Source organism: Bombina bombina, chromosome 5, assembly GCF_027579735.1.
Source record: "Bombina bombina isolate aBomBom1 chromosome 5, aBomBom1.pri, whole genome shotgun sequence".
Classification (NCBI taxonomy): Eukaryota; Metazoa; Chordata; class Amphibia; order Anura; family Bombinatoridae; genus Bombina; species Bombina bombina.
This window is the reverse complement of record NC_069503.1, coordinates 701,819,878-701,844,512: the sequence shown is the minus strand read 5'-3', so window position 1 is coordinate 701,844,512 and position 24,635 is coordinate 701,819,878. Positions and strand designations below refer to the sequence as shown.

General features: G+C 39.3%; 1 protein-coding gene across 1 annotated transcript in view; it reads right to left on the bottom strand.

Moving 5' to 3' along the window:
* RIOK1 (RIO kinase 1) overlaps nt 1–24,635 on the bottom strand; it is a 100,307-nt gene that overhangs the window by 61,809 nt on the left and 13,863 nt on the right. The window contains exons 2-9 of the mRNA XM_053714716.1: nt 24,409–24,592; nt 24,170–24,257; nt 21,536–21,605; nt 20,411–20,453; nt 19,500–19,592; nt 19,109–19,221; nt 18,938–19,018; nt 11,725–11,811 (exon numbers count right to left, since the gene is read on the bottom strand). Of these exons, the coding sequence (XP_053570691.1) occupies nt 11,725–11,811; nt 18,938–19,018; nt 19,109–19,221; nt 19,500–19,592; nt 20,411–20,453; nt 21,536–21,605; nt 24,170–24,257; nt 24,409–24,592 (759 nt within the window). The remainder of the gene's footprint in view (nt 1–11,724; nt 11,812–18,937; nt 19,019–19,108; nt 19,222–19,499; nt 19,593–20,410; nt 20,454–21,535; nt 21,606–24,169; nt 24,258–24,408; nt 24,593–24,635) is intronic.

Here is a 24,635-nt window from a genome sequence, read left to right as displayed (position 1 = left end):
ACTTAAAGACACTCTCAGGTATGGTTTGTCACTTTATGTATTTATATAAAGTTTTAAATATATGTATTGTACTTATATTTCCCATGATTCAGGTTTCAGTATATTTCCTTTTGCAGACTGTCAGTTTCATATCTGGGAAATGCATTTTTTTTAGAAATGTATTTCTTACCTGGGGTGTAGTCTTTTTTTCAATTGACTGTCATTTTTCTAAATCGCGTGCAGAATTAGGCTCTCGAGAAGGCGCAAAATGCTAAAGTTTATTGCGTCATTCTTGGCGCAAGATTTTTTTTGCGCGAAGTTACGTTCATTGACGCAAATTCGTCATTTCCGGCATCTTAGTTGACGCCGGGTCCTTTCACAAGGTTGCGTCATCTATGACGCTAGTGTGTCGTTTCAGGACGTTTTTGGCGCCAAAAAATATTTTTCTGTTTGTTGAGCATCATACTTGGCGCCAAATATTTTCATTATTTTAGACCCCATTCCTATTTGCCTCTTGCCTTTTTCTATGTCAGAGGGCTATTCTGTTTGCATTTTTACCCATTCCTGAAACTGCCATATAAGGAAATTGATAATTTTGCTTTATATGTTGTTTTTTTCTCTTACATTTGCAAGAAGTCTCAATCTGTTCCTGTCTCAGAATTCACTGCTGGATCCCTGCTTACTGATAACAGTTCTACCAAAGCCAAGTGCATTTGTTGTAAACTTGTGGAGATTAAACCTCTAGCTGTGGTTTGTAATAGTTGTCATGATAAACTTTTACATGCAGATAATGTATCCATCAGTAGTAGTTCATTACCTGTTGCTGTTGCCTCAACATCTAATACACAAGATATACCTGTAAATTTAAAATAATTTATTTCTGATTCTATTCAGAAGGCTTTGTCTGCCATTCCGCCTTCTAATAAACGTAAAAGGTTTTTTAAAACTTCTCATAAGGTTGATGAAATTTCAAATGACCAGCAACATACAGAATTATCCTTCTCTGATGAGGATCTATCTGATTCAGAAGATCCTGCCTCAGATATTGACACTGATAAATCTTCAAATTTATTTAAATTGGAGTATATTCGTTCTTTGTTAAAAGAAGTGTTGATTACATTGGATATGGAAGAAACTAGTCCTCTTGATATTAAAACTAGTAAACGTTTAAATTCTGTTTATAAACCTACTGTGGTTATTCCAGAGGTTTTTCCAGTTCCTGATGCTATTTCTGATATGATTTCTAAGGAATGGAATAAGCCTGGTACTTCTTTTATTCCTTCTTCAGGGTTTAAAAAATTGTATCCTTTGCCAGAAGTTAGATTGGAGTTTTGGGAAAAGATCCCCAAAGTTGATGGGGCTATCTCTACTCTTGCTAAACATACTACTATTCCTACGGAAGATAGTACTTCTTTTAAAGATCCTTTAGATAGGAAACTTGAATCTTATCTAAAGAAAGCTTATTTATATTCAGGTCATCTTCTTAGGCCTGCAATTTCTTTGGCTGATGTTGCAGCTGCTTCAACTTTTTGGTTGGATACTTTAGCGCAACAAGTATCGGATCATGATTTGTCTAGCATTGTTAAGTTGATTCAACATGCTAATAATTTCATTTGTGATGCCATTTTTGATATTATCAAAATTGATGTTAAATCTATGTCTTTAGCTATTTTATCTAGAAGAGCTTTGTGGCTCAAATCTTGGAATGCTGATATGACTTTTAAATCCAGGTTGTTATCTCTTTCTTTCCAAGCTGATAAATAATTTGGTTCTCAGTTGGATTCAATAATTTCAACTGTTACTGGGGGGAAGGGAGTTTTTTTGCCTCAGGATAAAAACCCTACGGGTAAATCTAAAGCTTTTAACCGTTTTTGTTCCTTTCGTCAAAATAAGGAACAGAAACCTAATCCTTCCCCCAAGGAATCTGCTTCCAATTGGAAACCTTCAAACTGGAATAAATCCAAGCCATTTAAGAGATCAAAACCAGCCCCCAAGTCCGCATGAAGGTGCGGCCCTCATTCCAGCTCAGCTGGTAGGCGGCAGATTAAAATTTTTCAAAGATGTTTGGATCAATTCGGTCCAAAATCATTGGATTCAGAGTATTGTCTCTCAGGGATACAGAATAGGATTCAGAGTAAGACCGCCTGTGAGAAGATTTTTTCTCTCACGCATTTCGGTAAATCCAGTAAAGGCTCAGGCTTTTCTGAAGTGTGTTTCAGACCTGGAGTTATCAGGGGTAATCATCCCAGTTCCGTTTCAGGAACAGGGTCTGGGGTTTTATTCAAATCTATTCATTGTCCCAAAGAAAGAAAATTCATTCAGTCCAGTTTTGGATCTAAAGATTTTGAATCGATATGTAAGAGTACCAACTTTCAAAATGGTGACTATAAGGACTATTCTGCCTTTTGTTCAGCAAGGGCATTATATGTCCACAATAGACTTACAGGATGCATATCTTCATATTCTGATTCATCCAGATCATTATCAGTTCCTGAGATTCTCTTTTCTACACAAGCATTACCAATTTGTTGCTCTTCCTTTTGGCCTAGCGACAGCTCCAAGAATCTTTTCAAAGGTTCTAGGTGCCCTACTCTCTGTAATCAGAAAGCGGGGTATTGCGGTGTTTCCTTATTTGGACGATATCTTGGTACTCGCTCAGTCTTTACGTTCTGCAGAATCTCACACAATCTACAAGTGTTGTTTCTTCTAAGACATGGTTGGAGGATCAATTTACCAAAAGTTATTTGATTCCTCAGACAAGGGTAACCTTTTTTAGGTTTCCAGATAGAGACAAAGTCAAGGACACTGAATCTAACAGACAAGAGATGTTTGAAATTGGTTGCAGCCTGTCAGAATCTTCAGTCTCAGTCATTCCCTTCAGTAGCTATGTGCATGGAAGTTTTAGGTCTCATGACTGCAGCATTGGACGTGATCCCCTTTGCTCGTTTTCATATGAGACCTCTCCAGCTTTGTATGCTGAACCAATGGTGCAGGGATTATACAAGGAGATCACAATTAATATCCTTAAATCCCAATGTTCGACTTTCACTGACTTGGTGGTTAGATCACCATCGTATAATTTTAGGGGCCTCTTTCGTCCGTCCAACCTGGACTGTGATCACAACAGATGTGAGTCTTTCAGGTTGGGGAGCTGTTTGGGGATCTCTGACAGCACAAGGAGTTTGGAAATCTCAAGAGGCGAGATTAGCCCTGCGGAATCTGTTGGCGCTCTACAAATAACCGATAATAATAATAATAATAATAATAATTACCAATCAATATTTTGGAACTCTGTGCGATTCTCAGGGCTCTACAATTTTGGCCTCTGTTGAAGAGAGAGCTGTTCATTTGTTTTCAGACAGACAATGTCACATCTGTGGCATATGTCAATCATCAGGGTAGGACTCACAGTCCTCAAGCTATGAAAGAAGTATCTCGGATACTTGTTTGGGCGGAATCCAGCTCCTGTCTAATTTCTGCGGTTCATATCCCAGGTATAGACAATTGGGAAGCGGATTACCTCAGTCATCAGACTTTACATCCGGGAGAATGGTCTCTCCACCCAGATGTGTTTTCTCAAATTGTTCAGATGTGGGGGCTTCCAGAAATAGATCTGATGGCATCTCATCTAAACAAAAAAATTTCCCAGGTACCTGTCCAGGTCCAGGGATCCTAAGGCGGAAGCAGTGGATGCATTGACACTTCATTGGTGTTATCAACCTGCTTATATTTTCCCGCCTCTAGTTCTTCTTCCAAGAGTGACCTCCAAGATCATGGAGCAATTGTTTGTGCTGCTTGTAGCTCCAGCATGGCCTCACAGGTTTTGGTATGCGGATCTTGTTCGGATGTCCAGTTGCCAACCTTCGCCACTTCCACTAAGGCCAGACCTTCTATCTCAAGGTCCGTTTTTTCATCGGGATCTCAAATCATTACATTTAAAAGGTATGGAGATTGAACGCTTAGTGCTTAGTCATAGAGGTTTCTCTGACTCAGTGATTAATACTATGTTGCAGTCTCGTAAATCTGTTTCTAGGAAGATTTATTATCGAGTTTGGAAGACTTACATTTCATGGTGTTCTTCTCATAAATTCTCTTGGCATTCTTTTAGAATTCCTAGAATTTTACAGTTTCTTCAGGATGGTTTGGATAAAGGTTTGTCTGCAAGTTCCTTGAAAGGACAAATCTCCGCTCTGTTTTATTTCACAGAAAGATTGCTAAACTTACTGATATTCATTATTTTCTGCAGGCTTTGGTTCGTATCAAGCCTGTCATTAAATCAATCTCTCCTCCTTGGAGTCTTAATTTAGTTTTAAAGGCTTTACAGGCTCCTCCATTTGAGCCTATGCATTCTTTGGACATTAAACTACTTTCTTGGAAAACAGAATTTATGCTTACCTGATAAATTACTTTCTCCAACGGTGTGTCCGGTCCACGGCGTCATCCTTACTTGTGGGATATTCTCTTCCCCAACAGGAAATGGCAAAGAGTCCCAGCAAAGCTGGTCACATGATCCCTCCTAGGCTCCGCCCACCCCAGTCATTCGACCGACGGACAGGAGGAAATATATATAGGAGAAACCATATGATACCGTGGTGACTGTAGTTAGAGAAAATAATTCATCAGACCTGATTAAAAAACCAGGGCGGGCCGTGGACCGGACACACCGTTGGAGAAAGTAATTTATCAGGTAAGCATAAATTCTGTTTTCTCCAACATTGGTGTGTCCGGTCCACGGCGTCATCCTTACTTGTGGGAACCAATACCAAAGCTTTAGGACACGGATGAAGGGAGGGAGCAAATCAGGTCACCTAAACGGAAGGAACCACAGCTTGCAAAACCTTTCTCCCAAAAATAGCCTCCGAAGAAGCAAAAGTATCAAATTTGTAAAATTTGGCAAAAGTGTGCAGTGAAGACCAAGTCGCTGCCTTACATATCTGGTCAACAGAAGCCTCGTTCTTGAAGGCCCATGTGGAAGCCACAGCCCTAGTGGAGTGAGCTGTGATTCTTTCGGGAGGCTGCCGTCCGGCAGTCTCATAAGCCAATCGGATAATGCTTTTAAGCCAAAAGGAAAGAGAGGTAGAAGTCGCTTTTTGACCTCTCCTTTTACCAGAATAAACAACAAACAAGGAAGATGTTTGTCTGAAATCTTTAGTAGCCTCTAAATAGAATTTTAGAGCACGGACTACGTCCAAATTGTGTAACAAACGTTCCTTCTTTGAAACTGGATTCGGACACAAAGAAGGTACAACTATCTCCTGGTTAATATTTTTGTTAGAAACAACTTTCGGAAGAAAACCAGGCTTAGTATGCAAAACCACCTTATCTGCATGGAACACCAGATAGGGCGGAGAACACTGCAGAGCAGATAACTCTGAAACTCTTCTAGCAGAAGAAATTGCAACTAAAAACAAAACTTTCCAAGATAGTAACTTAATATCTATGGAATGTAAAGGTTCAAACGGAACCCCTTGAAGAACTGAAAGAACTAGATTTAGACTCCAGGGAGGAGTCAAAGGTCTGTAAACAGGCTTGATCCTAACCAGAGCCTGAACAAATGCTTGAACATCTGGCACGGCTGCCAGTCTTTTGTGAAGTAAAACAGATAAAGCAGAGATCTGTCCCTTTAGAGAACTTGCAGATAATCCTTTCTCCAAACCTTCTTGTAGAAAGGATAGAATCTTAGGAATTTTTATCTTGTTCCATGGGAATCCTTTGGATTCACACCAACAGATATATTTTTTCCATATTTTATGGTAAATTTTTCTAGTTACAGGCTTTCTAGCCTGAATCAGAGTATCTATTACAGAATCTGAAAACCCACGCTTTGATAAAATCAAGCGTTCAATCTCCAAGCCGTCAGTTGGAGGGAAACCAGATTCGGATGTTCGAATGGACCCTGAACAAGAAGGTCCTGTCTCAAAAGGTAGCTTCCATGGTGGAGCCGATGACATATTCACCAGGTCTGCATACCAAGTCCTGCGTGGCCACGCAGGAGCTATCAAGATCACTGAGGCCCTCTCCTGATTGATCCTGGCTACCAGCCTGGGAATGAGAGGAAACGGTGGGAATACATAAGCTAGGTTGAAGGTCCAAGGTGCTACTAGTGCATCTACTAGAGTCGCCTTGGGATCCCTGGATCTGGACCCGTAGCAAGGAACCTTGAAGTTCTGACGAGACGCCATCAGATCCATGACTGGAATGCCCCATAATTGAGTTATTTGGGCAAAGATTTCCGGATGGAGTTCCCACTCCCCCGGATGGAATGTCTGACGACTCAGAAAATCCGCTTCCCAATTTTCCACTCCTGGGATGTGGATCGCAGACAAGTGGCAGGAGTGATCCTCCGCCCATTGAATTATTTTGGTCACTTCTTTCATCGCCAGGGAACTCCTTGTTCCCCCCTGATGATTGATATATGCAACGGTCGTCATGTTGTCTGATTGAAACCTTATGAATTTGGCCTTTGCTAGTTGAGGCCAAGCTCTGAGAGCATTGAATATCGCTCTCAGTTCCAGAATGTTTATCGGGAGAAGAGACTCTTCCCGAGACCATAGACCCTGAGCTTTCAGGGATTCCCAGACCGCGCCCCAGCCCACTAGACTGGCGTCGGTCGTGACAATGACCCACTCTGGTCTGCGGAAGCTCATTCCCTGTGACAGATTGTCCAGGGTCAGCCACCAACGGAGTGAATCTCTGGTCTTTTGATCTACTTGAATCATCGGAGACAAGTCTGTATAATCCCCATTCCACTGTCTGAGCATGCACAGTTGTAATGGTCTTAGATGAATTCGTGCAAAAGGAACTATGTCCATTGTTGCAACCATCAATCCTATTACTTCCATGCACTGCGCTATGGAAGGACGAGGAACAGAATGAAGTACTTGACAAGAGCTTAGAAGTTTTGATTTTCTGACCTCTGTCAGAAAAATCCTCATTTCTAAGGAATCTATTATTGTTCCCAAGAAGGGAACTCTTGTTGACGGGGACAGAGAACTTTTTTCTTTGTTCACCTTCCATCCGTGAGATCTGAGAAAGGCTAGGACGATGTCCGTATGAGCCTTTGCTTTTGACAGGGACGACGCTTGAATTAGGATGTCGTCCAAGTAAGGTACTACTGCAATGCCCCTTGGTCTTAGAACCGCTAGAAGGGACCCTAGTACCTTTGTGAAAATCCTTGGAGCAGTGGCTAATCCGAATGGAAGAGCCACCAACTGGTAATGCTTGTCCAGAAAAGCGAACCTTAGGAACTGATGATGTTCCTTGTGGATAGGAATATGTAGGTACGCATCCTTTAAATCCACGGTAGTCATAAATTGACTTTCCTGGATGGTGGGTAGGATCGTTCGAATAGTTTCCATTTTGAACGATGGTACCCTGAGAAATTTGTTTAGGATCTTCAGATCCAAAATTGGTCTGAATGTTCCCTCTTTTTTGGGAACTATGAACAGATTGGAATAAAATCCTATTCCTTGTTCTCTTATTGGAACTGGATGTATCACTCCCATCTTTAACAGGTCTTCTACACAATGTAAGAATGCCTGTCTCTTTATTTGGTTTGAAGATAAGTGAGACCTGTGGAACCTTCCCCTTGGGGGTAGTTCCTTGAATTCCAGGAGATAACCTTGAGAAACAATTTCTAGCGCCCAAGGATCCTGAACATCTCTTGCCCAAGCCTGAGCAAAGAGAGAGAGTCTGCCCCCCACTAGATCCGGTCCCGGATCGGGGGCTATCCCTTCATGCTGTTTTGGTAGCAGTGGTAGGCTTCTTGGCCTGCTTACCCTTGTTCCAGCATTGCATTGGTTTCCAGGCTGGTTTGGGTTGTGAAGTATTACCCTCTTGCTTAGGGGATGCAGAATTAGAGGCTGGTCCGTTCCTGCGAAAGGGACGAAAATTAGGCTTATTTTTAGCCTTAAAAGACCTATCCTGTGGGAGGGCGTGGCCCTTTCCCCCAGTGATGTCTGAAATAATCTCTTTCAAATCTGGTCCAAATAATGTTTTACCTTTGAAAGGAATGTTAAGCAATTTTGTCTTGGAAGACACATCCGCTGACCAAGACTTTAGCCAAAGCGCTCTGCGCGCCACGATAGCAAACCCTGAATTTTTCGCCGCTAATCTAGCTAATTGCAAAGCGGCATCTAAAACAAAAGAGTTAGCCAATTTAAGTGCTTGAACTCTGTCCATAACCTCCTCATACGAAGATTCTTTACTGAGCGACTTTTCTAGTTCCTCGAACCAGAAACACGCTGCCGTAGTGACAGGAACAATGCATGAAATTGGTTGTAGAAGGTAACCTTGCTGTACAAAAATCTTTTTAAGCAAACCCTCTAATTTTTTATCCATAGGATCTTTGAAAGCACAACTATCTTCGATAGGAATAGTAGTGCGTTTGTTTAGAGTAGAAACCGCCCCCTCGACCTTGGGGACTGTCTGCCATAAGTCCTTTCTGGGGTCGACTATAGGAAATAATTTCTTAAATATAGGGGGGGGGGAACAAAAGGTATGCCGGGCTTTTCCCACTCTTTATTTACTATGTCCGCCACCCTCTTGGGTATAGGAAAAGCGTCGGGGGGCACCGGAACCTCTAGGAACTTGTCCATCTTACATAATTTCTCTGGAATGACCAAATTGTCACAATCATCCAGAGTAGATAACACCTCCTTAAGCAGTGCGCGGAGATGTTCTAATTTAAATTTAAATGTCACAACATCAGGTTCAGCTTGATGAGAAATTTTTCCTGAATCTGAGATTTCTCCATCAGACAAAACCTCCCTCATGACCCCTTGAGATTGGTGTGAGGGTATGTCAGAACAGTTATCATCAGCGCCCTCTTGCTCTTCAGTGTTTAAAACAGAGCAATCGCGCTTTCTCTGATAAGTAGGCATTTTGGATAAAAGATTTGCTATGGAGTTATCCATTACAGCCGTTAATTGTTGCATGGTAATAAGTATTGGCGCACTAGATGTACTAGGGGCCTCCTGTGTGGGCAAAACTGGTGTAGACACAGTAGGGGATGATGTAGTATCATGTTTACTCCCCTCATTTGAGGAATCATCTTGGGCAATATCATTATCTGTGGCATTACTGTCCTTACTTTGTTTGGACACTATGGCACAATTATCACATAAATTTAAATGGGGAGACACATTGGCTTTCATACATATAGAACATAGCTTATCTGATGGTACAGACATGTTAAACAGGCTTAAACTTGTCAACAAAGCACAAAAAACGTTTTGAAATAAAACCATTACTGTCTCTTTAAATTTCAAACTGAAAACACTTTATTACTGAATATGTGAAAAAGTATGAAGGAATTGTTCAAAAATTACAGTGTCTTAAGGCATTAAAAGTATTGCACACCAAATTTCAGAGCTTTAACCCTTAAAATAACGGAACCGGAGCCGTTTTTAAATTTAACCCCTATACAGTCCCAGCTATATGCTTTGCTGAGACCCAACCAAGCCCAGAGGGGAATACGATACCAAATGACGCCTTCTAGAAGCTTTTTTAGTGATTCTTAGATCCTCACACATGCATCTGCATGCCTTGCTCTCTAAAAACAACTGCGCAGTAATGGCGTGAAAATGAGGCTCAGTCTATAACTAGAAAGGCCCCCAGACTAAAAAAGGTGTCCAACACAGTGCCTGCCGTTTTTTTAAACGTTCAACAAGATTATAATGCCAATTATTAGCTAGAATCTGCATAATATGCCCCAATAAAGCAATCGTTTTAGCCCATAAAAATGTCTACCAGTTTTTAAGCCCTTTTTTAAGCCCTTTATTCTTTTATGTTTGACTAAGAAAATGGCTTACCGGTCCCCATGAGGGGAAATGACAGCCTTCCAGCATTACATGGTCTTGTTAGAAATATGGCTAGTCATACCTTAAGCAGAAAAGTCTGCTAACTGTTTCCCCCAACTGAAGTTACTTCATCTCAACAGTCCTGTGTGGAAACAGCAATCGATTTTAGTTACTGTCTGCTAAAATCATCTTCCTCTTACAAACAGAAATCTTCATCCTTTTCTGTTTCAGAGTAAATAGTACAAACCAGCACTATTTTAAAACAACAAACACTTGATAGAAGAATAAAAACTACATTTAAACACCAAAAAACTCTTAACCATCTCCGTGGAGATGTTGCCTGTGCAACGGCAAAGAGAATGACTGGGGTGGGCGGAGCCTAGGAGGGATCATGTGACCAGCTTTGCTGGGACTCTTTGCCATTTCCTGTTGGGGAAGAGAATATCCCACAAGTAAGGATGACGCCGTGGACCGGACACACCAATGTTGGAGAAAGTGCTGTTTCTTTTGGCCATCTCTTCTGCTAGAAGAGTTTCTGAATTATCCGCTCTCTCTTGTGAATCTCCTTTTCTAATTTTTCATCAGGATAAGGCGGTTTTGCAGACTTCATTTAAATTCTTACCTAAGGTTGTGAATTCTAACAACATTAATAGAGAAATTGTTGTCCCGTTCTTGTGTCCTAATCCTAAGAATTCTTTGGAGAGATCCTTACATTCTTTGGATGTGGTAAGAGCTTTGAAATATTATGTTGAAGCTACTAAAGATTTCAGGAAGACTTCTAGTTTATTTGTTTTATTTTCTAGTTCTAGGAAAGGTCAGAAGGCTTCTGCTGTTTCCTTGACTTCGTGGTTAAAGTTTTTGATTCATCAAGCTTATTTGGAGTCGGGTCTAGCCCCGCCTCATAGAATTACAGCTCATTCTACTAGATCAGTCCCTACTTCGTGGGCTTTTAAGAATGAAGCTTCAGTTGATCAGATTTGCAAAGCAGCAACTTGGTCTTCTTTGCATACATTTACTAAATTCTACCGTTTTGATGTATTTGCTTCTTCAGAAGCAGTTTTTGGTAGAAAAGTTCTTCAGGCAGCTGTTTCAGTTTGATTCTTCTGCTTTTGATTTAAGTCTTTTCATTTCATTTATGAGAATAAACTTATATTTTGGGTTGTGGATTAATTTTTTCAGTGGAAAATGGTTGTATTTATTTTTATCCCTCCCTCTCTAGTGACTCTTGCGTGGAGTTCCACATCTTGGGTATGGCTATCCCATACGTCACTAGCTCATGGACTCTTGCCAATTACATGAAAGAAAACATAATTTATGTAAGAACTTACCTGATAAATTCATTTCTTTCATATTGGCAAGAGTCCATGAGGCCCACCCCTTTTTTATGGTGGTTATGATTTTTTTTGTATAAAGCATAATTATTTCCAAATTCCTTTGTTGATGCTTTTTACTCCTTTCTTTATCACCCCACTACTTGGCTATTCGTTAAACTGAATTGTGGGTGTGGTGAGGGGTGTATTTATAGGCATTTTGAGGTTTGGGAAACTTTGCCCCTCCTGGTAGGATTGCATATCCCATACGTCACTAGCTCATGGACTCTTGCCAATATGAAAGAAATGAATTTATCAGGTAAGTTCTTACATAAATTATGTTTTTTCCCTTCACTTTTTAAGCTCCCTTGAAGTCTATGGGGGAATAAGTTAACGCAGTTGTGTTATTTGAAGTTTAGCTTTTTGCCCACGTTGGGTTAGCACTCGTGTGAATTTTTTTTATACGTACACTACTCAACCAGCGCAAAAAGCGAGTGGGAGCGATAAATAGTGCGCCACTTGTAATCTAGCCATATGTTTTTAATTCCCGCAAAGGGGGTTATGTAAAGTCAATTTAATAAAACAGACCAAAACAAGCATTTAAAGTTAAACTGTCTGGTTTTAAGAAGACTTACATGTCATTTTTACCAATGAAGCCCATAACAAGCACATGGCTTCTAAGCATGATGGGTTCTGGGCAGGGTATTTCTGCTGTGTTCAACCTGCAGCAACAAAACAACATATAAAGAATATATATTACAGACATTATTATGAAAATGATTGAGAAGACAGCTCAAAAGGTAAACAATGTAATACTAATTTGACAGTGTAATAGTAAACAATTGTTTATAGAACAGAGCTCTCCATGATGTTTCCTTTTGCCATAAGAACACATTTTGTTATTTGTTTTTTAATTTGAAGTTAAAGTGCTACATTATTATGCAACATAGATGTGTATGAAGCGCATGTGCTGTGCTGGAGAATAGGAACTGGGCTAATACCTTTATTTCTCATGCGCATTTTTAGGAGAAAATATAGGAGAATAGGAATAATAAATCAACCTCTTAAAGTCAGTGAAGGGTTTCCTTAAAGGAACATTGAACACTCCTGTTCCCCTTAAGAACCCTTTCTAACCAATCACAAACTAGTACACATATATAGGATTTGGGCATGATTTTTTGTTTGCACAACACTCACTTAAAGGGACATAAAACAGGTTGAGATCTGTGCATATCCTAAAAGGGCTAATTAATTTAAAATAGTTTGCATACAAAAATTGTTTAACAATGACTGGCAAGTATTTTAAAATATTTTTCAAAAATAAGCAAAATTAGTTACTTAGCTAAACTGTCTGGAGTAGCTAACTCCACCCACCCTTATCAGTGTTTAGACACAGACATTGCATTTTAACTAAGATCACAGCTTCTAGGCATGCTCCAGCAGATAATCCCTATTCACTTCTGCATTTTACCAAAACAACAAAAGATATAGATACAGCCATAGAAGGAAATGTGTGGGGGGGAGTTAGAGCTTTACAATTCAGAAACTAAAAAACATAATTTATGCTTACCTGATAAATTCCTTTCTCCTGTAGTGTGGTCAGTCCACGGGTCATCATTACTTCTGGGATATTAACTCCTCCCCAACAGGAAGTGCAAGAGGATCACCCAGCAGAGCTGCTATATAGCTCCTCCCCTCTACGTCACACCCAGTCATTCGACCGAGAACCAACGAGAAAGGAGAAGCTAAAGGGTGCAGTGGTGACTGGAGTATAATTTAAAAATTTAGACCTGCCATAAAAAACAGGGCGGGCCGTGGACTGACCACACTACAGGAGAAAGGAATTTATCAGGTAAGCATAAATTATGTTTTCTCCTGTTAAGTGTGGTCAGTCCACGGGTCATCATTACTTCTGGGATACCAATACCAAAGCTAAAGTACACGGATGACGGGAGGGACAGGCAGGATCTTATACAGAAGGAACCACTGCCTGAAGAACCTTTCTCCCAAAAACAGCCTCCGAAGAAGCAAAAGTGTCAAATTTGTAAAATTTGGAAAAAGTATGAAGAGAAGACCAAGTTGCAGCCTTGCAAATCTGTTCAACAGAGGCCTCATTCTTAAAGGCCCAAGTGGAAGCCACAGCTCTAGTAGAATGAGCTGTAATTCTTTCAGGAGGCTGCTGTCCAGCAGTCTCATAAGCTAAACGTATTATGCTACGAAGCCAAAAGGAGAGAGAGGTAGCAGAAGCTTTTTGACCTCTCCTCTGACCAGAATAAACGACAAACAGGGAAGACGTTTGTCGAAAATCTTTAGTTGCCTGTAAATAAAATTTCAGAGCACGGACTACATCCAGATTGTGTAGAAGACGTTCCTTCTTTGAAGAAGGATTAGGACACAAGGATGGAACAACAATCTCTTGATTGATATTCCTGTTAGTGACCACCTTAGGTAAGAACCCAGGTTTAGTACGCAGAACTACCTTGTCTGAATGAAAAATCAGATAAGGAGAATCACAATGTAAAGCAGATAACTCAGAGACTCTCCGAGCCGAGGAAATAGCCATTAAAAACAGAACTTTCCAAGATAACAGCTTGTTATCAATGGAATGAAGGGGTTCAAACGGAACACCCTGTAAAACGTTAAGAACTAAATTTAAGCTCCATGGTGGAGCAACAGTTTTAAACACAGGCTTAATCCTGGCCAAAGCCTGGCAAAAAGCCTGAACGTCTGGAACTTCTGACAGACGCTTGTGTAAAAGAATGGACAGAGCTGAGATCTGTCCCTTTAAGGAACTAGCAGATAAACCCTTTTCTAAACCTTCTTGTAGAAAGGATAATATCCTAGGAATCCTAACTTTACTCCATGAGTAACTCTTGGATTCGCACCAATGTAAGTATTTAAGCCATATTTTATGGTAAATCTTTCTGGTAACAGGCTTCCTAGCCTGTATTAAGGTATCAATAACTGACTCCGAAAAACCACGCTTTGATAAAATCAAGCGTTCAATTTCCAAGCAGTCAGCTTCAGAGAAATTAGATTTTGATGTTTGAAAGGACCCTGAATTAGAAGGTCCTGTCTCAGAGGCAGAGACCAAGGTGGACAGGATGACATGTCCACTAGATCTGCATACCAGGTCCTGCGTGGCCACGCAGGCGCTATAAGAATCACTGATGCTCTCTCCTGTTTGATTCTGGCAATCAATCGAGGAAGCATCGGGAAGGGTCGAAACACATAAGCCATCCTGAAGGTCCAAGGTGCTGTCAAAGCATCTATCAGGACTGCTCCCGGATCCCTGGATCTGGACCCGTAACAAGGAAGCTTGGCGTTCTGTCGAGACGCCATGAGATCTATCTCTGGTTTGCCCCAACGTCGAAGTATTTGGGCAAAGACCTCCGGATGAAGTTCCCACTCCCCCGGATGAAAAGTCTGACGACTTAGGAAATCCGCCTCCCAGTTCTTCACTCCCGGGATGTGGATTGCTGACAGGTGGCAAGAGTGAAACTCTGCCCAGCGAATTATCTTTGATACTTCCATCATCACTAGGGAGCTTCTTGTCCCTCCTTGATGGTTGATGTAAGCTACAGTCGTGATGTTGTCCGACTGAAACCTGATGAACCCCCGAGTTGTTAACTGGGGCCAAGCCAGAAGAGCATTGAGAACTGCTCTCAATTCCAGAATGTTTATAGGCAGGAGACTCTCCTCCTGAGTCCATGATCCCTGAGCCTTCAGAGAATTCCAGACAGCGCCCCAACCTAGTAGGCTGGCGTCTGTTGTTACAATTGTCCAATCCGGCCTGCTGAATGGCATTCCCCTGGACAGATGTGGCCGAGAAAGCCACCATAGAAGAGAATTTCTGGTCTCTTGATCCAGATTCAGAGTAGGGGACAAATCTGAGTAATCCCCATTCCACTGACTTAGCATGCACAATTGCAGCGGTCTGAGATGAAGGCGTGCAAAGGGTACTATGTCCATTGCCGCTACCATTAAGCCGATCACCTCCATGCATTGAGCTACTGACGGGTGTTGAATGGAATGAAGGACACGGCATGCATTTTGAAGCTTTGTTAACCTGTCTTCTGTCAGGTAAATCTTCATTTCTACAGAATCTATAAGAGTCCCCAAGAAGGGAACTCTTGTGAGTGGAAAGAGAGAACTCTTCTTTTCGTTCACCTTCCATCCATGCGACCTTAGAAATGCCAGTACTAACTCTGTATGAGACTTGGCAGTTTGAAAGCTTGAAGCTTGTATCAGAATGTCGTCTAGGTACGGAGCTACCGAAATTCCTCGCGGTCTTAGTACCGCCAGAAGAGCACCCAGAACCTTTGTGAAGATTCTTGGAGCCGTAGCCAATCCGAATGGAAGAGCTACAAACTGGTAATGCCTGTCTAGGAAGGCAAACCTTAGATACCGGTAATGATCTTTGTGAATCGGTATGTGAAGGTAAGCATCCTTTAAATCCACTGTGGTCATGTACTGACCCTTTTGGATCATGGGTAGAATTGTCCGAATAGTTTCCATTTTGAACGATGGAACTCTTAGGAATTTGTTTAGGATCTTTAAATCCAAGATTGGTCTGAAGGTTCCCTCTTTCTTTGGAACCACAAACAGATTTGAGTAAAACCCCTGTCCGTGTTCCGACCGCGGAACCGGATGGATCACTCCCATTAGAAAAAGATCTTGTACACAGCGTAGAAACGCCTCTTTCTTTATTTGGTTTGTTGACAACCTTGACAGATGAAATCTCCCTTTTGGGGGAGAGGCTTTGAAGTCCAGAAGATATCCCTGAGATATGATCTCTAACGCCCAGGGATCCTGGACATCTCTTGCCCAAGCCTGGGCGAAGAGAGAAAGTCTGCCCCCCACTATATCCGTTCCCGGATCGGGGGCCCTCACTTCATGCTGTCTTAGGGGCAGTAGCAGGTTTTCTGGCCTGCTTGCCCTTGTTCCAGGACTGGTTGGGTCTCCAGCCTTGTCTGTAGCGAGCAGCAGCTCCTTCCTGTTTTGGTGCAGAGGAAGTTGATGCTGCTCCTGCCTTGAAATTACGAAAGGAACGAAAATTAGACTGTCTAGCCCTAGGTTTCGCTCTGTCTTGAGGTAGAGCATGGCCCTTACCTCCAGTAATGTCAGCGATAATTTCTTTCAAACCGGGCCCGAATAAGGTCTGCCCTTTGAAAGGTATGTTAAGTAATTTAGATTTAGAAGTAACGTCAGCTGACCAGGATTTTAGCCACAGTGCTCTGCGTGCCTGAATGGCGAATCCGGAATTCTTAGCCGTAAGTTTAGTTAAATGTACTACGGCATCTGAAACAAATGAATTAGCTAGCTTAAGAGTTTTAAGCTTGTTTGAAATCTCCTCTATAGTCATTGAGTCAAGAGTCTCTTCCAGAGACTCGGACCAAAAAGCGGCCGCGGCCGTGACAGACGCAATACATGCAAGGGGTTGCAATATAAAACCTTGTTGCACAAACATTTTCTTAAGGTAACCCTCTAATTTTTTATCCATTGGATCTGAAAAGGCACAGCTATCCTCCACTGGGATAGTGGTACGCTTAGCCAGAGTAGAAACCGCTCCCTCCACCTTAGGGACCGTCTGCCATAAGTCCCGTGTGGTGGCGTCTATTGGGAACATTTTTCTAAATACAGGAGGGGGGGAAAAGGGTACACCGGGCCTATCCCACTCCTTAGTAATTATCTCTGTAAGCCTCTTAGGTATAGGAAATACGTCAGTACTCGCCGGTACCGCATAGTATCTATCCAGCCTACATAATTTCTCTGGGATTGCAACGGTGTTACAATCATTCAGAGCCGCTAATACCTCCCCTAGCAATACACGGAGGTTTTCCAGCTTAAACTTAAAGTTAGAAATGTCTGAATCCACTCTATTGGGATCAGAACCGTCACCTGCAGATTGAAGCTCTCCGTCCTCATGTTCTGCATACTGTGACGCAGTATCTGACATGGCCCTAATATTATCAGCGCACTCTGTTCTCATCCCAGAGTGATCACGCTTACCTCTAAGTTCTGGTAATTTAGACAAAACTTCAGTCATAACATTAGCCATGTCCTGTAATGTGATTTGTAATGGCCGCCCTGAAGTACTCTGCGTTACAATATCACGCACCACCCGAGCGGGAGATGCAGGTACTGACACGTGAGGCAAGTTAGTCGGCATAACTTTCCCCTCGTTGTTTGGTGAAGGATGTTCAATTTGTACAGATTGACTTTTATTTAAAGTAGCATCAATGCAATTAGTACATAAATTTCTATTGGGCTCCACTTTGGCTTTAGCACATATAGCACAGAGATATTCCTCTGAGTCAGACATGTTTAACACACTAGCAATAAACTAGCAAACTTGGAAATACTTTTCAACTCAATTTACAAGAAATATGAAAAAACGTACTGTGCCTTTACGAAGCACAGAAAAAAGTTATGACAGTAGAATAACAATGAACCGGAGAAATTATAAATTCAAATTCTTTCCGGTAAAAACACAATTTAGCAAAGGATTGCTCCCATAGTAATGAATAACAAACCCTTACATAGCAGAAAAAAAGTATATAATAAAAACGTTTTTTATCACAGTCAAAGCACAATCTCACAGGTCTGCTGTGAGTGATTACCTCCCTCAAAATAACTTTAGAAGACCCTTGAGCTCTGTAGAGACGAACCGGATCATGCAGGGAAGAAAACAGACTTGTGACTGAATTTTCTGATGCGTAGCAAAAGCGCCAAAATAGGCCCCTCCCCCTCACACACATCAGTGAGGGAGATCAGTAAACCGTCTTAATTTAAATAAAACTACCGCCAAGTGGAAAAAACAGTGCCCAAAACAATTTTTCACCCAGTACCTCAGATAATTAAACGATTTAACATGCCAGCAAAACGTTTAACATCAATAAATGAAGTGACATTAGAAAGCCTGTTGCTAGTCGTTCCCACTGCAAGTTAGGCTAAAAAAAAATGTATGCATACAGTATTATCCCAGTGAAGTACCATTCCCCAGAATACTGAAATGTAAATATACAAACATGACAGCCTGATACCAGTCGCTACTACTGCATTTAAGGCTGAACTTACATTATATCGGTATTGGCAGTATTTTCTCAGTCAATTCCATTCCTCAGAAAATAATATGCTGCTACATACCTCATTGCAGGTGAACCTGCCCGCTGTCCCCTGATCTGAAGTTTACCTCAACTCCTCAGATGGCCGAGAACAGCAAAATGATCTTAACTACGCCGGCTAAAATCATACAAAAACTCAGGTAGATTCTTCTTCAAATTCTACCTGAGAAGGAACAACACACTCCGGTGCTGTTTTAAAATAACAAACTTTTGATTGAAGATACAAAAACTAAGTATAATCACCACAGTCCTCTCACACATCCTATCTATTAGTTGGGTGCAAGAGAATGACTGGGTGTGACGTAGAGGGGAGGAGCTATATAGCAGCTCTGCTGGGTGATCCTCTTGCACTTCCTGTTGGGGAGGAGTTAATATCCCAGAAGTAATGATGACCCGTGGACTGACCACACTTAACAGGAGAAAAAGGTTTAATGGCGAGGCACTGCAGTATAAATTTGCAGGTAAAGTAATTAAAGTACATATTATATTATTTTGTCTCTATCCCAACTTGTTTTATGTCCATTTAATATTAGATAATATAAAAATGTGGCAGATGTGACAGTGTATTAAGTTACACAATCACTCACCAGTAAATGTGCATCTGAATGGTGACAGTGAATCTGGGTTAAAAATCTTAGGAATATTTTTTGTGAATTTAATAACAGGCGCATGGCCTAAAATTATTTAAAACCACAACAACAAAAACCTAATGTTTAGTTACCTTATTAAGTTCCTCATTTCTTTTTCAGCCCATGTTTTCACCATTTTTCTAGGATTTCCCTTGCAGTAGCCATGACGAAATCTTAAACACAAAATTAATAAATAAATATTATGGAAAGCGTAGTTTATTAATAGCAAAGAATGACAGACTGGCAAAAAAAAAGTAACTCACCTGAATTCCCCACTCACATATTTGTCACGATCTTTAAACATCAATATTGACGTCTTGTAAATCTTTATTGCTCTACTCTCCCCATCTGAAGTGCTAGCGTGATATACATTAGCCTGAAAATACAAAAAAGACTTAAATATACTGGGAGGGATTTCCTTTAGACCCACAGTGAAAAGAAGACATAGAACACATACAACAACTGTATCAAATTTACAACTACATTACTATTATAAAATAAGATTTATTTGTGACCATTTTAATAAATTTTAAAAAATCAAGAAAAGTTATTTATAAATATGTAACAAAACCTAGAAATATATAACAAAAGTATAGCAGTAATGGATAACACTGGGTGCAGTGGATAAGGATTCAGAGGTGAATTTGAACTTACTTCTTTCCCTGTACTTATGCAACCGTTAATTTCTGATATCACTCCTCTTGTAAGCATCTTAAAGAGAATCATCCGTGTCCTGGGGTCAAGCACCTTAAAGATGAACATATTTAAGTCAAGTGCCCTCTAACCCTGCACTAACAAGCTGTTTATTTTTTATAGAATTGTAAGTAAGCCTTGTGGTTCAGTCTTATGGATAGGGTCTTACATGGCTTTTACAGACCCAATCAAAATCTAGTTCCCATCAACATCCTTTAGATTTCAAAGATGTTTGCAGAGTAAATGAAAAATGTGGATTTGCTTTCTTCTTCAATTATCTTTTGTATACTAGCCAAAGAGACGCAGGATTAGTCCATTAGATGTTGAGCTTGCTGTCAGTCATGTGCATAAGGCAAGTGTAAAGATTAGCTTCCCAAATGTTGCAAAAAAACCTGTCAATAATCACCCCAGAGTATGCTGATATTGTGTCATTCCACAAGTGTGCAACTGCCAATATCCTGTAGAAGGCAATTGACAACTACATTAATTACATGCACGGCCTGATGCCTGTTTTTTTTTTTTTTATCATCACTTGTATTAAATCAGCATTATGTGATGTCATTCTAAACGCTCAAAAAGCTACCAGCAGACAACAGGATATACCAATATATAAAATATTTGGGTATTTTTTTACTCCAGTTCTTCACTGTAGTTGACATTATAGTTTATGTAACTAAGATGTTTTGGGTACTCAGATGTCTCTCTCACAGTTAGCAATACTTAAAACTCCTCTATATATATGGCACTCAGTGTGTAAGACTGCTCAACTGCAAAATCAAACATTGCTGTACTGAAAAGTGAAATTACAGAATGAGTAGCTCATGAAGTTTCATCTGAAGAGTCTGAGCAGCATGATTATAATTACAACATACCTGCTCTACTGTTGCTCGATCAGACTTATCTTTAACTCGGTACCTAATAAAGAGAAGAGAGATGTAATGTAGCACGGAATCTGTTAGCACCCTACAAATAACTAATAATAGCAGATACACTGGAGTTAGATAAATCTTGGCTAGGGGGAGTAGTTTTAAACCCACTGCACTACATGATGAGATCATTTATGCTAGGCTGCATATTTCATTTAAGATATTCCTGTTAAAGTGGATAAGAAGCTAACATACTGAAATCATGAGCAAACTCAAACTTTTAAATCCCCACAACAATGTAATTATCATATAAGCAAACAAAAACTCTGTATGTACTTACATTGATAACTCCCATTTCCTGTAATTTAACTAATGGTTGCCCCAAAGCTTCAGAGAGGCTTGTTCTGTCTCTTACTGTCCAGAGCAAAGGCGATACCATAACCAGTACCCAACAGGCTGTTTACTGGATGTATAACTTGGCTACAAACAAATGCAAACCTTCCTAACAAATGTTCTTACAACACGTTTCCTTTCTATGACAGTTTTAGGACTTATTGATATACCCCCCCTATAAAAGACTTTACAGGGCTATTCTAGTGAAAAAAAATCACATTCTAATTTGTAAGAATAAAATGTTAACACTAGAGACACTGTGAGTCTATGTGTTTAACCTTGAAAAGATCTGCTGGCCTTGAGAGGAAACTGCTGTTGACCCAATCAGCAGCAGCAGATGTGCAGGTAAGGTGTGTAACTACAACTGCTGATTGGGTCAGTTCTCTGCGGCTCCCAAGTGGTTCTTTACTGTGTGTTTAACTCATTTATGGGGGTTAGACACAGACTTGCAGCATCATTTGTGATAAAATTACATGCTCTAATTAATTAGAGAATGTAATCTTTTTTTTTTTCTTTCTTCGCTAGAATGGCCCTTTAATCAGTTTATTTAAAACTATAATTGCAGTAATTCTGGGAGAAAGGTTTCAAACTTCCTTAACATGTGGATACAGTCATCTACTTAAACTGTTGCTGGCATTTTCATTATTTAAAGCTTTTAGTGACATTTGTCTACTACACACATGCTGTGAAAATATGGTGTGTCTGAAAGTGTAAAAATAAATCTTGCTTAATACTCACGTGTCAGACTCTTTCTGTCTGGATTTTTCAGTTACTTTATTCATAACAGAGTCAGAAAGATTAAGTTTAGCTGAAACGTACAAAAATGACATTAAACCTCTTTATTTGACAGTTTCCTGCTTTGTTTTAGTAAGAGATAGATGGGATTTGTGAGGATAAATATTTAAATACAAACACTAAATGTAAAAATTACTCATGACTAATGTTGGCATTAAACAGGGTGCAATTTAAAAGGTTAATCTTAAAGAAAAAACCCAGAAAGAAAGCAAATTACTTAATTGTATTTGCCTTATGATATTATTGCTTCTGTATTTTACAATAATTAATCAGCCATGACAAGTGGCTGGTTATTGCTACCGTGACCTCGCGGTAGCAAATTAATACTCCAAAAATTAACCAGAGATTAGATCTCTGGTTAATTTTCTAAAAGTGCCCCAATTTCCCTCAAAATAGAGTACATTGTAGTTTTTTATTTTTAAAAAATGTAGCAGTTTTATTAAAATAAAAAAATAAAAACTGCCCTAGGCAGTTTTTGGGGCTTTAAAATTGGTGGGTGTGGGGTGTTAGAAGAAAATGGCACTGAAAAGTGCCTTTACATTGTGGTCTATGGGAACTGTGTGTTCTCATAGACCACAATGTAAATATGTTATATAATTATATGCTGATATACATACATATTTATGTGTTAATATGTGTATATTAATACATTTATATTAGCATATACATATATATTTACTAAGTGCTGCGCTACTTACCTCTTCGCTGCGCCTATGGAAGCGCTCTCTCGTGAATGTGAGGTTGTGTTCTCATAGCTGTAAACTTGTAATACCAGTGCACATTAGCGTGCGCAGGTATTACAAAGTGGAGCGCAAATATCATTTTTTGCTAAAGCAATATTTTGTGTTCCACTTGTAATCTGGCTCTTAGTGTTTAATTTCCAATTAAGGGCTAGATTACAAGTGACGTGTGAATAGTTACGCACACGCAAAAAGGGGTTTATCGCAGGTATTTGCACGTTGGGATTATCGCTTATATTACAAGTTGAAAGTAAACGCAATCGCATGAGCAGTTTACGCTAGAATTATTACTGCGTGGTTAACTGTTTCGTGAAAAAAAAAAGTTGCACAAAGCATAAAAAAAAATATGTTAAAAAATACAGTTACACTCATAATAACACTATCTAATAAAAAAATGTAAGGGTTCAACGATAGGTCTCAGGTGTTAGAAGAAAAAAAAAAGTAGGCAAAAGGAGATACATACAAATACATGTCTAAATATTTATATGTAAGTATATATATATATATATATATATATATATATATATACACACACAGTATATATATATATATATATATATATATATATATATATATATATATGTGTTTATATGTGCTTTCAGATATATTTAAGTATTTATATGTGTATATATGTATTTACAGAAATATATACACATATGAACACATATATAGACATATATATAAGTGCATTGGAGCCCTTTGCAGCTACGTAGATGAAAACATGTTAAAGCATATCTATGCAATATTCATATTTAATAAAGTGTTATACTGTGTATTTACTGTAAATATTTCCCATTCCAATGTTCTATGTATTTATAAATAGATATTCCTATATATATCTATACCTATACCTATATATATATATATATATATATATATATATATATATATATATATATATATATATATATATATATACACACACACATACACATACACACACACACACATACATACTGTATATTGTACCAAAATATCAGATATATGCAGAAATATGTATTTAAGAATAAATAGAACATGTTCTGTTATTCAGGATAGCACACTTGAGAATATGCAATTGGGTTTACACGCGAATAGGGCGTTAGGTTTTTTCAACAATTTTTGCTCCATTGACTCCTATGGGGGGATAGGTTATTGCGTGTGTGATATTCAAAGTTCGGCTTTTTACGCTCAACGTATTAGCGCGCAAATGAAAACAGTTTACTTTCAATTTGTAACATGAGACTGAGGTGTTAAATAATGCTCCACTTGTCATCTGGTAATCTATTTTGTATACCATCCTTTGCCGTTTATAATCATGTATATATATATATATATATATATATATATATATATATATATATATATATATATATATATATATATATATGCTATTTGAAGAACATTGGAATGTAAAATATTCAGATTTTCATGTCAGGTTAGCACACTTGAGAATATGCGATTGAGTTTATGTGTGTGTATATGGTGTTAGGGTTTTTTGCTCCATTGTCTACTATGGGTGAATACGTTAACTCGATATTCAAGATACGTCTTTTTGCGCACATCTGGTTAACGCGCACGCGAAAACTTTTTAATTTCAACTTGTGATACGAGCGCTACCCGATGCATGAAAAAAACTTCTAGCGGAGTTTGCGCGCGTGCTGGATACCTAAATAATGCTCCACTTGTAATCTGGCCCTAAGTAAGTAAGATGCTATGTATTTTAATTTTACAAAAAGAGCTACTTTAAAGATAAATGTCATAACAATTGTTACATATCTATCCCTTTAGAATTTGGCATGTGGGAAATAATGAAGAAATCTGAGCTTCACAATAAACAGTGTCCACTTTTACTTACTTAAATTAATTTTATTTTCATACTTTTGTAAAACTTTATCCGTCACTGTATATGCTTTAGAGGAAGACTGTACATTCTGCCTGTTGGACTAAAAGAAAATGAACTAATGAAGAAGAATGCAAACCTAATAATATGTAATATGAACATAAAAGTACAAATTCAACATTATTACTTAAATATGCAATTATCACACAGTCTCCTCAATCTCAACATTACTTTTACAATTTTTGAGTAGTTACCTGTGGATTACTCCCTCTAGAGACTGAATAATGTTTTGCAAGATTGGCCCCAGTGCCTTCCCAGCACCACTCATCACCTTCATCGAACTCCTCTTCCTCGCTATCTTCATCAGCATCACCATCTTCATGATGGGCAAGTTTTCCATTTTTCATTAAGTAAGTGTCATAATTCAACATTTCGTAGCTATTTAAATAAAGTTTCATATTTAAGTAAAATTAGACGAATG